General features: G+C 40.3%; 1 protein-coding gene across 8 annotated transcripts in view; it reads right to left on the bottom strand.

Moving 5' to 3' along the window:
- DNAH6 (dynein axonemal heavy chain 6) overlaps window positions 1–14,354 on the bottom strand; it is a 192,300-nt gene that overhangs the window by 129,713 nt on the left and 48,233 nt on the right. For all 8 annotated transcript variants that reach the window (XM_073345870.2, XM_073345872.2, XM_073345871.2 and 5 more), the window contains 9 exons: window positions 13,120–13,233; window positions 11,746–11,871; window positions 11,487–11,642; window positions 10,549–10,710; window positions 8,196–8,333; window positions 5,096–5,263; window positions 4,168–4,316; window positions 3,279–3,386; window positions 1,004–1,559 (listed from right to left, as the gene is read on the bottom strand). In XM_073345870.2, the coding sequence (XP_073201971.1) occupies window positions 1,004–1,559; window positions 3,279–3,386; window positions 4,168–4,316; window positions 5,096–5,263; window positions 8,196–8,333; window positions 10,549–10,710; window positions 11,487–11,642; window positions 11,746–11,871; window positions 13,120–13,233 (1,677 nt within the window). The remainder of the gene's footprint in view (window positions 1–1,003; window positions 1,560–3,278; window positions 3,387–4,167; window positions 4,317–5,095; window positions 5,264–8,195; window positions 8,334–10,548; window positions 10,711–11,486; window positions 11,643–11,745; window positions 11,872–13,119; window positions 13,234–14,354) is intronic.

Below are 14,354 nucleotides of genomic sequence, written 5' to 3'. Positions count from 1 at the left end.
CCTCAGCAAGTTCACGGATGCCACTAAGCTGGGGGGAGAGGTAGATATGCTGGAGGGTAGGGATAGGGTCCAGAATGACCTAGACAAATTGGAGGATTGGGCAAAAAGAAATCTGATGAGGTTCAACAAGGACAAGTGCAGAGTCCTGCACTTAGGAAGGAAGAATCCCATGCACTGTTACAGGCTAGGGACCGACTGGCTAAGCAGCAGTTCTGCAGAAAAGGACCTGGGGATTACGGTGGATGAGAAGCTGGATCTGAGTCAGTAGTGTGCCCTTGTTGCTAAGAAAGCTAATGGCATATTGGACTGCGTTAGTAGGAGCATTGCCAGCAGATCGAGGGAAGTGATTATTCCCCTCTATTCGGCACTGGTGAGGCCATATCTGGAGTATTGCGTCCAATTTTGGGGGCCCCCACTACAGAAAGGATGTGGACAAATTGGAGAGAGTCCAGCGGAGGGAAACGAAAATGATTAGGGGGTGAGGCACATGACTTATGGGTAGAGGCTGAGGAAACTGGGCTTGTTGAGTCTGCAGAAGAGAAGAGTGAGGGGGGATTTGATAGCACTCTTCAATTACCTGAAGGGGGGTTCCAAAGAGGATGGAGCTAGGCTGTTCTCAGTGGTGGCAGATGACAGAACAAGGAGCAAGTTGCAGTGGGGGAGGTCTAGGTTGGATATTAGGAAAAACTATTTCACTAGGAGGGTGGTGAAGCACTGGAATGGGTTCCCTAGGGAGGTGGTGGAATCTCCATCCTTAGAGGTTTTTAAGGCCCGGCTTGACAAAGCCCTGGCTGGGATGATTTAGTTCGTGTTGGTCCTGCTTTGAGCAGGAGGTTGGACTAGATGACCTCCTGCGGTTTGTTCCAACCCTAATATTCTATGATTCTATGATAAATTCAGCTGCAGATCATATATCTTACCAATATAACAATATAGTCCCTAAATTAAGTGAAGCAAATCAGGAATATCACAATGAATATTAAATTCCAAGAAATTACAGTACCTCAAACACCATATGGATGGAGGGTGTGAGTTTGATTCTTTCACTGTTTGCCAAGCAAAGCATCTTGTTATCATCCAAAACAGTGTTCAAGTTTTCAATCCACAGTGCATCCACTGGCCCGTCACAGATGATCCACTTATGATCTTCAGTTGTGTCATTAACAGCTGCTCGAACACTAAGACCCATCAAGCCATCTTTCCACTCCAGAGTTAAATTATTAACTTCACCATACAATTCACCCATTGTAATTGATTTGGGGTTCAGAATATAGGTTTTAACAGGCTGGTAAAAAGGGTTTTCCTCACCAGCCCCATGTAAAACTCCTAAAGACTGTGCCAAAATTTGGTAAACTGTAGTTTTTCCACCTCCTGTTGGCCCAACAAGCATAACACCATGCCTTACTAACATGGTTTCATAGAGCTGTATGACTTTATGAACCATGCTTGCTTCAGGCTGCAATCCTTTTGCAAGCATGACATCTATAATTGTTGACTGTAGTATCCCATAGTCATGTTCTGGGATTATGACTCCCGGGAAAAGATCAGAAATAATCCCACTGTCAGAGACAAAAAGAAAAAAAAGTCACTTTTTATTTTTGTTAATTACATTAAACTAATTAAAAATTACATGGATTATATATTTAGAAACATCCATTTTCATACTGAAGTACTCCTTAGAATCATAGAATATCAGGGTTGGAAGGGCCCTCAGGAGGTCATCTAGTCCAACACCCTTGCTCAAAGCTCCCCAATTTTTTGCCCCAGATCCCTAAATGGCCCCCTCAGGGATTGAACTCACAACCCTGGATTTGACAGGCCAATGCTCAAACCACTGAGCTATCCCTCCCCTCCATATCCATTCTCATTTGTTGTTGTTTTCACTTGGACAGCTCTTGTATATAGCTATCACCTAATGTGCTAGAACGGCTGCTCCAGGGCTTAAACCAACATTTTCAAATGTAAGTACCTACAGTTAAGAATTTAAACCTATATTTAGGTACCTGAACTAGTGACCCAATTTTCAGAGGTGCTGAGAACCTGCAGCCCCCACTGGTGTCAATGGAAACTACAGGTACTCAGCACTTGTCAACAAACAAAATAAACAAACAAACCAGGCCTCTCTTAGGTAAAGCACTTAGGCACATGCTTAAGTGCTTTCCTGAATTGGGGCTTTATTGAGGTGCCAATATAGGGATTTAGGTGCTTAACTTTAAATACCCAGTGGATGTGTGTGTGTGAGAAAAAATGGGGTAGCACAGGATCAGGTCCAGCATCAGCCCCCACCTCGCAGGATCATGGGTCCAGTGACCCCGGCTGCAGTAGGCTTCTGGCACTAGGACCGCAGTGGCAGGCGGGCAGGGTGGGCTGCATGCCTTAGCTCCATGCAGCTGAAGTAGGAGACCAGCAGGCACGGGGAAGGGGGTGCAGGGGCCTAGTGCCACAGGGGCATGGAGAGGGAGTGCAGGGGGCTAGGGAGGGAGGTGCATCCAGTGCATGGGGGACAGATTCTAAGTGAGGGGACTGGTAGCTGGGGCACAGTCCCTGGATGGGGAGGTTGATGTTGTGGGGCAGTCCTTGGGAGGGCTGGCTACATGGAAGGCAGTCCCTGAGTGAGGGACTGGATGCTGAAGGGGACAATCCCTGGGGGTGGCATTCTGCCCTGGACAGGCCACCCTGTCTGCAGGGCAGGCATGTGTGCCAACCCAGTGTTGGAGGAGTGGGTGTCTGGTTGCTGGGTGCGTGGGGACTGGGTATATGGCAGGCAGTCCCTGGCTGGGAGGGGCGCCCCGCACCAGGCAGGGCTCCTTATCTTTGCAGGCAGGCTCCACAGCTGTGCTCTCCAGGTGCTCAACCGCGCCGCCAGCAGCAGTATGGAAGTGATGGTGGCAATACACCATCCCATGCCACCCTTACAGTAAATTAATTAATTTTACCAGTTAACGTTTTGACTTATTTTGCTAATTAAAAATGCTCTCGGTAGACGTTTCCAGTGTTGAAATGAAAGGTACTGTACTGATTTGAATCATATTGCTGTCCTATAACAAATACTAAGCCTTTTTTTTTTTTTTTTTTTTTGGTAGATCTTGCGTGGATGCAGCCCACATAACACAATAGTAACTAGGTTGAGAATCACTGTGTTAGACATTAAGTGCAACAGTCTCCACCTAAAATACAAATTAAACTACACTTAGAAAGTTGGGTCTTCTGTTTCACTATGGCAACATAAATGTGATATGACTAGATGAAGAAAACAAACTAGTATTATAGAAAATTACCTGAACAGAAGAGCATCATCTGCAAGAAATTTCGGTAGGTTAGAATCTCGTAAAGCCCTTATTAATACCACTTCCTCATTCAGATCTGGGTTCTCTCTTTTTAGTGACCTGAATTTTAATAAAAAGCAAACAAGATGTCTCAGTTTCACTCAATCTATTTTAATACCGACTATTATTCATGGGTACTGTAGGTGAACTTGTGTAAATAATCTCTCACAAAAGGACTCCCTAAGAATTCTAGTACATTTCACTTACACTGTTCATATAAAATTTTGTGTTAACTCAAAAATCCACTTATTATATCTGAACTCCAACTTTTGACTACTCACCATGTTTCTATTATTTATTCCTCAGAATTCAGTAATACTGGAGTCTGGAAACAATCTTAGCCAATCACATCACCAACAGAAATTAGTGTATCCAGACATACTACTGCGAGTTCCATGCAAGTTTGTTACTTATCTTCAGAGGTTACTAATAGGGTTTGGTTTGGGGGGTTTTTTTTGGACCTCTATATGTGTCTTCCTTTTAGAATGTAGAAAAAAGTGTAGAGCTTTTGAAATTCATATGTTTAATAAGCCATTTTCAGATATTTCTGATGAAGACAGTCAGAATGTATGCAATAATACATATACTGCCTTATGCTCCCAGGCTACATTGTCCCTATAACCAAGGAATTTCTCTATTTTCATGTATTACACTAATGTATAAATGTATTGTGTAAAAATCATGCAGTGATCATCCACATTTCATTTACAATAGTGGTAATTACAGAAGGAATCTTTCTTAACATAAACATAATTTAAAACATAAAAACTGTTAATATCTCTAAGTATATAAAATTATATTCATACTAATGTTATATCTCACACAGAATGAGGATACTTACCCAGCCATGACTAATACAGATTTGACTGCTCTCATTCCAAAGTCATAATGGTCTTGTTGAGAAAGCTGCTCGCTACAAAGTTTGTACATTTGAGTCATCTTCCTTGCAAGAATTTTACTAGATTCAAATCCTTCAGAATACAGAATCACCTAACGAAAACAAGATATGTCTACATTTTTTATTAAATACTAGAATTTTTTATTTCTAGGGACTCAGTGCTGCTCTCACATTGTCTTCAACTGGCACTGAATGTATGCATATTAATATATGTATTAGAGATAAAATAAATTAACGCAAAATTATAGTAACTATAGTTTTTTACAAACACTCTCGGGTATGCAATCTTCTCCTGTCTACAGGAAATAAAGCATTAAATCAATTTACTTTGGGAAAATATTAAGGGCTAGATCTGCAAACCTTACAGTGGTGAGAATTTACTAATAGATCCATTTACTTTAATGGGAATACTTGTGTGAGTAAATACTCACCAGTGCAGGGAAGGGTTGCACAGTCTAGCCCTAAAGGACCAAAAGACTCACACTTAAGACTATGTAATAAAGTATAGCAAATATTTTAAATTACGGACTTATATTTCATGTCCAAACAGAAGAATGCTGTGTGGGATTAACTAAGTGGATTTATGAAGAAACTCCAACTTTCCAGGAAATAGTTTACAAAGAGATCTATGCACAAGCATAACTTCATTAATGGCATATTTGAGAAGACTCCAGGGAGATCGAGAATAGACAGAGACTCATGATAATATTGTGGTTCATTACTATTAAACAGTAACACTGCCCTCAAATAAACACTTGCAACATGTTTATCATATATATTATAGATTAGGGACAAAAGGGATCATTGTGATTATCTAGTCTGACATCCTGCATACCAGAGGTCATATGACAATCCCTATATTTACAGGTACCTCAGCAATCAAGGCATAATTTGGAACCATCATTGAAAAGGGTCTGAAGAGAGCTTTTAGATTGTCAGGTAGCTCTGTTCGTCCAGCATAGCCAGGATTCATTGTGATGAATGCCACACAGGTCATAACCAACTTTATTTCACGTCCCTCAAACATAAATCGAGAGAGCTGTTTAAAAGAAAATGAAATGTCAATATACTTTATACTAAATTTCTACAAAATATAAAATCACACATTCTTTTTTAAAAAATTAGGACTTTTTTTTAAAGGGACAGATTACAGACAGTAAATTGTGATTTGCATTTATATCTGAGTGTGAATACACTTGGATAATGCATTTTTCTTTCTAAGCTTTTGAAAAACCAAATGTAACTACTGGCTTCACACCTGGTTTTAAATGTGAAACAAATAGAAATAAATATGAAATTCTCATGAGTACAGCAGAAAGCTTTGTGGAATTTCTGGTTATAAAGCGGGGCTTTTCCACAAACAGTTGGCTCTGCTAACAGAGGAAGACACCTCTGAGGTTCCACATGTCTAGAATTAGGATTTGCTGGTTTAGGATCCTTCAGTATTGGACATTTTGTTTTCAGTTCAGACACTGAGGACAGTACCTTCAGTGGGATCTGAGGCACTTTTTATTTGACCAATGCAGGCCTCTCAGTTCTCACTGAACCAGCAGTTATGGAACCAGAGGTTTAAGGGACCCCAGAGCCTCCTGAAGTAGAAAGGCTTGAAGCAGGCTCTGATGCTCCTTGAGAGATCCTGGGGTGAAGTTGCTGCTGATCATGCACCATGAAGGAGAGTATTCTTTCCCCAGCTAAGCCAGACACCTCCTACGGGCATCTGAAGAGGAGAATTCAGCAGAGCAAGAGGCACATCTCCTAAATCCTCACCTCTTCCCCTTTGGATCCATCGTAGGATCCATGAGCCCACACTGAGGTGTTGGAACTAATAAAAATGAATAAAAGAAACAGTTTCCACACATAAAATAAACAAAGCTAGAATTTCTAACACTAATCTAACCAACTGAAAATGCTGACAGAGGCACTGAGTTTTTTAAGAGGTTGGATCAGTCTGGGGAGATTCCTGGTCCTCTGCCGTTAGATAAGTGGTGACCAGGAACATTTTGTGAGACGGAGCCCCCTCCTTCTCTACTAAGAATTCCAAGACATTGGGGGCACAATGCCTCACTGCTTGTTGCTTTAGAACACAGTGACCTGAATCAGGTCGACCTGTTGCGAAATCAGGTTTCTGAAAGTCTTCAGTGCATAGTGAACCTGCCCCTAGGAACTGAAGATCTGCACTCTGTGGAGGAAGGCTGAATAAGAATAAAAGATAAAAGCCATCCCTCAAAAAGGAGAGCTGAGATGAAGCAGAGGTGGATCGTGTTTATCTTCCTGCTTCCTGGAAAATGGAGTAATAATGCCATTGGATGCTTTCTGTGTAGGACAGAATCCATGGAGAGGTACAATAAAGTGCTTTGTGATCTCTCTAAATGAAAAGCCCGATGGGTCAAACCTACAGTCCATTTACCTGGCCTTTGCCTTAGCTCTAGGTAGGGAAGTTAAACAGTGAGGGGTTGGAGGCCTTTCTAATTGGGGGTAGGATGCGAGGAAAGCCTCAAAGACCCCCATCACATCCATCAGCTTCAGGGCTGCAATATCATCCATGATCTGCTATGCAGCCCCAACACAGTGGGGTTACAACAATGGATCAGGTAGATGAAAATCAACAGCCCTCCCCATGCCTCTTCCCCATATTCTCCCCTCTGCAGGCCTGCTGTGGGGGCCACTGTGAAGGTGTGGTCTCTAGGCTCTGCCCCACCCCACACGTCAAATCACGCTGGGTGCACAGCTCTTGTTTGAACCAGAAGATTTAGCCCTATAGATATGTAAGATGTTATTAGCCATTATATCTTTCAACAACAGTTGTGACTAAGTTTCCAAATGTGTAGCAGACTCCTAGTTTTGGAATCCATCACCAATGTGAACAATTGATCTCTCCCAATTTTACTAATTTCTTCTGGAATTTCAAAATCTCCATTAATGGTAGGTCACCTCAAGATCTACTCTTTTCCACTGTGAATAAATCCAACTCCCCTAATACTATTACATAATTCAGAATGGAGCCAGGCATTATCTTAGTTGCTGTGTACATACATATCCTTCATTTAGTATGATGACACACGGAAGGACCACAGCCTGGAATGTTCGGGAATGGAACTAAAGTTAAGTAATAATTTATCAGACTCTTTAGAGAGGAGCTTAAAAATGGCAGAAGGCGAGAATGTTCAATATTCTGTGACTAAGAAGTGTGCATGAAAGAAAAGTACTTACAAACGCTAAATTACGCAAGAAATTAGATGGATTTGTTTTATAGAATTCAACTGAAATTAATCTGATGGTCTCTATTGGGCACTGAAATTAAGTGAAAATAGCGTAAGTGTTACAGGTCAGAATTAATTAATATCCACAGAGTTGTGCTGGGAAAAGCTTTTGAACAATAATCCACTTTAATAAACACTAAAAAAATAAAGATTTAACTACATTTTCCTGAAAAATAAGAATCTGAAGAATGTAAAAGTTTAATATCCAAACATTAAATAAAATTGATAATGGAGGACCACTCCTGTTGTCATATGAGTTGGTGATTTTAATTCAACATCATGAAATATGCCATCACAGACCCAATTCTGTAAACAGTGACTATTGTGTATCTTTTCTCCAGTATGTAATCCCACTGACTTCAATGGGTCTACATGCAAGAGTAAAGATATGCACAGTAGCAAGTCTTTGCTGGGTCAGGCCCATAGTTGGCATTGTTTAGCACCCTTGCTGGAAATCTCATAATAAAGGATAAGGACTGACTGGACGTGGAGAATGGAGACTCAACTACCCTCAGACCCTTACAAGTGACCTCACTAGGTCAGGGTTATGACACATTTTTGGAGAAGCTTATATTGCTGCAGTCTGTGTTGTACCTATACTGTGGTTAAATAAAGAATTTAAGATTTCAGTGTCTTCACTAACAGGACATTCATTAAAAATGTACATAAAACACTATGTCTGTTTTAATATCTAATAAAAAAAGATATTACCTTTGCAGCTTTAGCATTCCTAATAGTAATCAGCTGCTGAGCAATCACAGACAGAACTTCAATATCAATTCGGTTAAATTCATCAAAGCAGCACCATGCTCCAGACTGGGCCAAACCACTGAAGAATCGTCCCATCATCTGAAATCATAGCACAGTCTTAGCTTAACACTGCACTGGCATGTCTCCAGTTCTTCAAAAGCTATGAAGCTAGTTAATCCAGTTTGAGAGAAATGGAGAGGAAGAAGAAATGTCACTTTGTGGAAGAAAGAAAAACTAGCTTATTTATACAGTGTACAGCACGATACGGGCCCCCATTCTGACTGGCACATGCATCCAGACCACTGAATGAGGCAGGGGTCCTGGGAACAAACAGCATGTTATTCTGTAATTAAAGATGCATATGCACAAGGCGCAGAATAGAATGTTTATAGTAAAACCCCCGGAATGATTCCAATCAATTTGTAAGCCATATTTTTATGCATACTTGCTTTTGATCAGCTTTAGGTAGTAAAGCACTTCAAGATACTTTCATCAAGTGGGCTAATTTCGAACTAAAAAAAATAAAGATGATTAAGGAGCAAAGAGAGAGAGACAGAGAGAAAAGAGGCACTACAACAGGGGTTCTCAATCCTTTAAATAGAAGAGAAAAAGAAAATTGGGCCTTGGAAGTAGAAATAAATGTCAAGGGAAAGCTGACATCAGAGAGTATCTGCACCAGATCTGACCATAGGAGAATTATACCCCCATGGGAAAAGAAAATAGAATCTCTTAAAAAACTATTTTATTGCCACATGTTGTATATTAAAATGCTTTCTTAGAAAAATTTCTTTATTACAATTAATAGTATGAAAAAAGTCCATGTTCTCTAAAAAGATGTCACATGATTTGTGAAATCCAAAACCTTCCCTGAACTCTGTTCTACATGGTTTTCTTATAAAATTAGTACAATCAAATCAGCTCATAATTGAGAATTTAAATGCTGACCTACAAAATTCTCAGTAAAAGTGCACAGATTTGCAATCCCAGTCCCATCCCTTTACACTGCTCAGTAGGTACACGGGAACATGATCTGGCCACTGCTGAGAATTTCCACAGCAGAAAGAAAAGGAGGACTTGTGGCACCTTAGAGACTAACAAATTTATTTGAGCATAAGCTTTCGTGAGCTACAGCTCACTTCATCGGATGCATTCAGTGGAAAATACAGTGGGGAGATTTATATACACAGAGAACATGAAACAATGGGTGCTACCATACAATAGCTCACCTTACCTGATCACTCTCGTTACAGTGTGTATGGTAACACCCATTGTTTCATGTTCTCTGTGTATATAAATCTCCCCACTGTATTTTCCACTGAATGCATCCAATGAAGTGAGCTGTAGCTCACGAAAGCTTATGCTCAAATAAATTTGTTAGTCTCTAAGGTGCCACAAGTCCTCCTTTTCTTTTTGTGGATACAGACTAACACGGCTGCTACTCTGAAACCTGTCACAGCAGAAAGGAATTCCAAAGGGGTGTAAAACTGGTGGAGCCAGCTCCTACACCAGCCTAGTCGACCTGTTACAGGGGCTTGTGAGGGGGGGCAGTGGGTGTGATAAGGCAAATGGGTAGGGAGGGGGTGGAGTGGAGTCCACTCCCCTATGGCAAGTGTCCCCTAGTGAATGGTCTCTTAGGGAACCATAGGTAGCTGTCATGTTAGAACAGGTTTATGTCAGGACCAGGGCTGGGGCAGTATGATACCACCAGCCCCTACAAACTGAGTGCATCTTGGCAAAAAAGAGAATCTAGCCCAAGATAAAATTTTTAAATGCAGTTCAAAAGAATAGGGAAACTTGTTATTATGGACACATCTTCCAAAAACCTGCCTTTTTAAACATCCAAAATGCTTGCAGCCGATGCGCTTCTATATCTATATAGTTCTAATTTCCTAAAAACTTCCCTGACTTCCTCACTCTTTCCAAATGATAATTAAGATTTTTTTTGTTAATTTTAATGTGTCATTTCTTTTTTTCTTTTCATCACCCTCCCCTCTCCTTTCTCATAACGCAAAGAGAAAATTCTGTGGTAGGACAAAATTACAGCACCATTTCTATGGGGAGATTCTATAAAGGCTGGGCACATTGATCCTCTTTATACTGTAGTATAGCTAAACAAAAGGAAGACTGGCTTAGTGATTAAGACTCATGACTACAAATCCAAGAGCTCTGGTTTCTACTCCAGCTCTACTGTTCATTTCCTATGTGACTGTAGACATGTAACTTCACAGGGACAAATGGAGCATTGAGTTTTGTCTGTGCAATCCCACTGACTGCATAGAGAGATTGCTCATATTAATACATTTACTTCTCATACCTTGTAATCCAAACCATCAGAGCAGTTAAACACAACACACTGGATGGCAAGTGCTTTTGCAAGGTCTTTAGTAGTCTCTGTTTTACCAGTTCCAGCAGGTCCAGCAGGAGCTCCACCTAGGTCAAGCTGCAAAGCTCCCATAAGGCAAAGGTAGCAGCGATCCTGATGAGATTCATATAGTATTGTTACATATGGAAGAGTAGGTATTTGCCAAAGCTTCTGCTACTTTTCACTTTTTCTGATTTGTTTTAAACACTTCATAAGCCTGCTGACATATTTACAAATACTCTATGTATAAGGTGATAGCAAATAGTATGGAGCAGATCCTTACTTGGAGCTCCCCATGGAGCTATGACAATTTACACCATCGGAAGATCTGCTCTAATATATTTAAATCAGCACAAACTGTCCAACATACACCATTAAAAAGTATAGCTCAGTATATTAGCATATAGTGGGCTAAATTCTGAAGTCCTCATTCTGGTAAACACCCACTGCCCAACTTTATTACATTCCTTATTGCACATGAACCTGATTTTCCCATATGTCAGTTTGGATCGTTCACTGCAGCCAAAAACTCAGTTCAAAGCCTGTCCATAAATATTCCTGAATTTTCCATGTAATAGAAAATGCCAAGATATGTTGAATATTGGCTGAATTATATACCTTTGCATAGGCATAGATGAACATCTTGAGACTTTTCACCAAAGGTGTAACTGGTAATAGTAACAGGCTGTTATCTTCCAGTGCACTTTAGTTTTATTTTGCTGCAAAGAGGTAACACTATGAAGGAGCATAAGCCCCTGTTTTATACAGTGCTACATGTCAATCCCATACTAAAAGATTTCTAAATATCAACTACCTATCTACGGGTTATTCACTACTAATACTTCTAACTTCCAGCTAAATAATGATAAAGAGTATAAGTAAATACATACAGTCAGTGGAGTTATCACCAATCTTGGACATGCTCCTAGGTATTCATAACCATAAGTATACTGGGATAAAGCCATCCTAGCAACACAGTTATCCAGATCAAGATCCCAATAATAACGTAGTTGTCTTTGCCATTCAAAATTGTCAACAGTGTCCACCTACAGAGATAATACACAATGCATTTTTGAATAATGTGATTCAAAGCAGTTAACTTGGATATTTTTGTACAAAGTGCTATTTTGGAAAAAACAATTGCTTTACCTTTTCTGCTACAAGTTCACTAACAATATCTCTTGCATGTACATCAATAGTTATCAACGCTGTTATAATATTTCTGTGTAATTTTGGAAGAATACCACGGACTAATCCAGCCAGTGCATTTAACCTCTATAAATGAATAAATAAAGTGTTAAAATATTTTCTCAGTGCACTGAAAATATCAGAACTTTAAAAATAGGTGGTCAGCTCTTCAGCAGGTTCAAATTAGCACAGCTCCAGGATATGTCTCTAACTAATATATGAAAGTTTAAGAAATAAAATTGCACACTTCTGGAGATATTGTGCTTATTTAGAATATAGTTGTTTTACATCTGAGGGTCATTAAAATAAAGCTTGCATTCATTTTTTCCCATTTTTGACTGCTTTCAAACAGTTCTCAATACAGATAAGAAAAATATATATATAAACTTAGCAACTCTAAGACCAACTAAAGTATATAAAATTATTTAAGATATAACAGAAAATCAAACAGACTGGTGACATGGAAGCTGACTACCATATTTCCCAAATATCAGCTCCATTGGAGAGCCAAATATTATCAAACACCAACTTGAAAGTATTGGCACTTAGCATTTGACCACTACACACTGAAACCCCTACCCACTGTGGCTAAACCTCACAGAAAAAGCCCTATGCAAAGCCCCCCCTGAATCATACTCTGAGCCCCACTCACACACCCACTCACACGGCCAAAAGACCATATTTGAGCAACTTTGGCAGAGATGAGCACTCACAATTCCCTCAAAGCCATCATTCCATAGAAGCAGGGTATAAATACCCATTCCCTTAAGCCATCCCTCAGTTCTTCTGCCTCCAGAAGCCTTCTTTGGAGATGGGCTCCAAAGCAGAGTTAAGGATGAAGGGTCAGTGAGGCTCGATGGAGGCAATGTGGTTGGAGAAAAAGTTACTGTTTACAAGATTCTCCTTCATGATCTTGATTCTGTAAAGCTCCATTGCAGGATGCTAGCTAGTACTGACCTCCCCGCGATAGTGGCCTGAGGAATCTGGCAAGTTTAACAGTGACTGCAGCACAGCATTTCTAAAACCAGCATCTGCTCTTGATGTCATGTCGAGCAAACAGTGACTTGTGAAGACATGAACAAACTTCCATGCAGCAAGCCCTACCAATTTCAGCTGAAGCCACAATCTCTATACTTGACCTTAAGATCACTATTCCCCTGATGCAGTAAGCCCTAAGGTGGCTCAGGCACGTGAACATCAGCTGGTTCACAACATGACTGGATACACAGACTTAGCCACTTAGCAGAATTTTACTTTCTTTTTAAAAATTAATTCAGAACTAATTTTCAAGCATGGCACAACAAAATGTTAAATTCATTTGATGCCAAAACTCACATCAAAATTTATTTTTTCGAAGTCATTTAAAGCTTGTAAGTGATCATGATCTTCTCCTTCTAAGCACTGAGTCAGATCACAGCACCACATGAGCTGAGAAACAGTCAGGACAACCTGTAGAAAGGAAACACAAAAATACCATTGATACGTCTTAAAGAAGTTGGCAGAGTAGGAATTCAGATACAATAATGATGGGGTCACATAAATAAGCACTGCCATGATCCTGCAAGCATGCACGGGCTTAAATTGGACAACTCATGGGCTTAAAACTAAGCATATGTTTAGATGTTTGCAGGATCAAGCCCAAAGTAAGTGGATAGGTGTGACATACCAGGGTGCTATGCAGACCAGTGGAGGGCTGTGTCATCCCTGTCCTGCAACCTTGGGTGCCTTACAATGCCTTGCTGAAGTAGCTCCCTCCTGGACCACTCACAAACAGCCATCCAGCATGCAAGCCACACCCAGAGTGTCTGTGTGTAACTAGGGTTACGCTCTGGCTTTTACCAGCCTGGGTTATACTGCAGGGTGACCCCAACATGCTCCCATTCCTGGATTTTCCCCAAGGACAGTCCAAACATATTAAGTCCATTATTACTTTAAGGGAAGAAATACACAACTGCTTATTACTTTAGAGTTGCCCAGACACTTCAAGTTAAACAGACCGGATTAGACAAAATAATAAAACAAGTTTATTAACTACAAAGAGATTTTAAGTCAGTAGAAATAAAGAGGCATAAAAATAAAAAATGGTTACAAGAAAATAAAGATAAAACACTTTCTAGTGCCTAATTTAACGAACTATATTAGATTTAAACAAAGTTTTTCACCACATGCTTCTAGTAGCAATACTGACAAAACTCATGGAGTCAGGACCCCTCCCAAAGAGTCCAATGGCTGTTTCCTTTGTCTTCTCAGGTGCAGAGAATGAGGTGGGCAGGGATACAGAAAAGCGTGTCTTGGGGTGTTTGCCCCTTCTTTTTATAGTTTTTTAGTCCCTCTTTGAAAATCATTTCCAGCTGAGAACCAAGAGACAGGAAGTTTGCTAGAGGAAGGATGTTCCCTGTGTGGCTTTTTCACCTGTGCACGCTTTCCTTATTTTCTCCCTTCCCCCTTTCTGCTTGATGACTGTTTATTGCTTAAACACAAATTAAGACAAGCAGATTCTCCTTTTTCAAGTCAGGTATGTTTGACCAGTTTGGTGCTTCGTGACTCTGAACATGGGTTTTTAACGTCAT

This window comes from Lepidochelys kempii, chromosome 5 (assembly GCF_965140285.1).
Source record: "Lepidochelys kempii isolate rLepKem1 chromosome 5, rLepKem1.hap1, whole genome shotgun sequence".
In the NCBI taxonomy this organism is placed as follows: Eukaryota; Metazoa; Chordata; order Testudines; family Cheloniidae; genus Lepidochelys; species Lepidochelys kempii.
The sequence above is the reverse complement of the archived record's forward strand: the minus strand, read 5'-3'. Positions and strand labels throughout refer to the sequence as shown.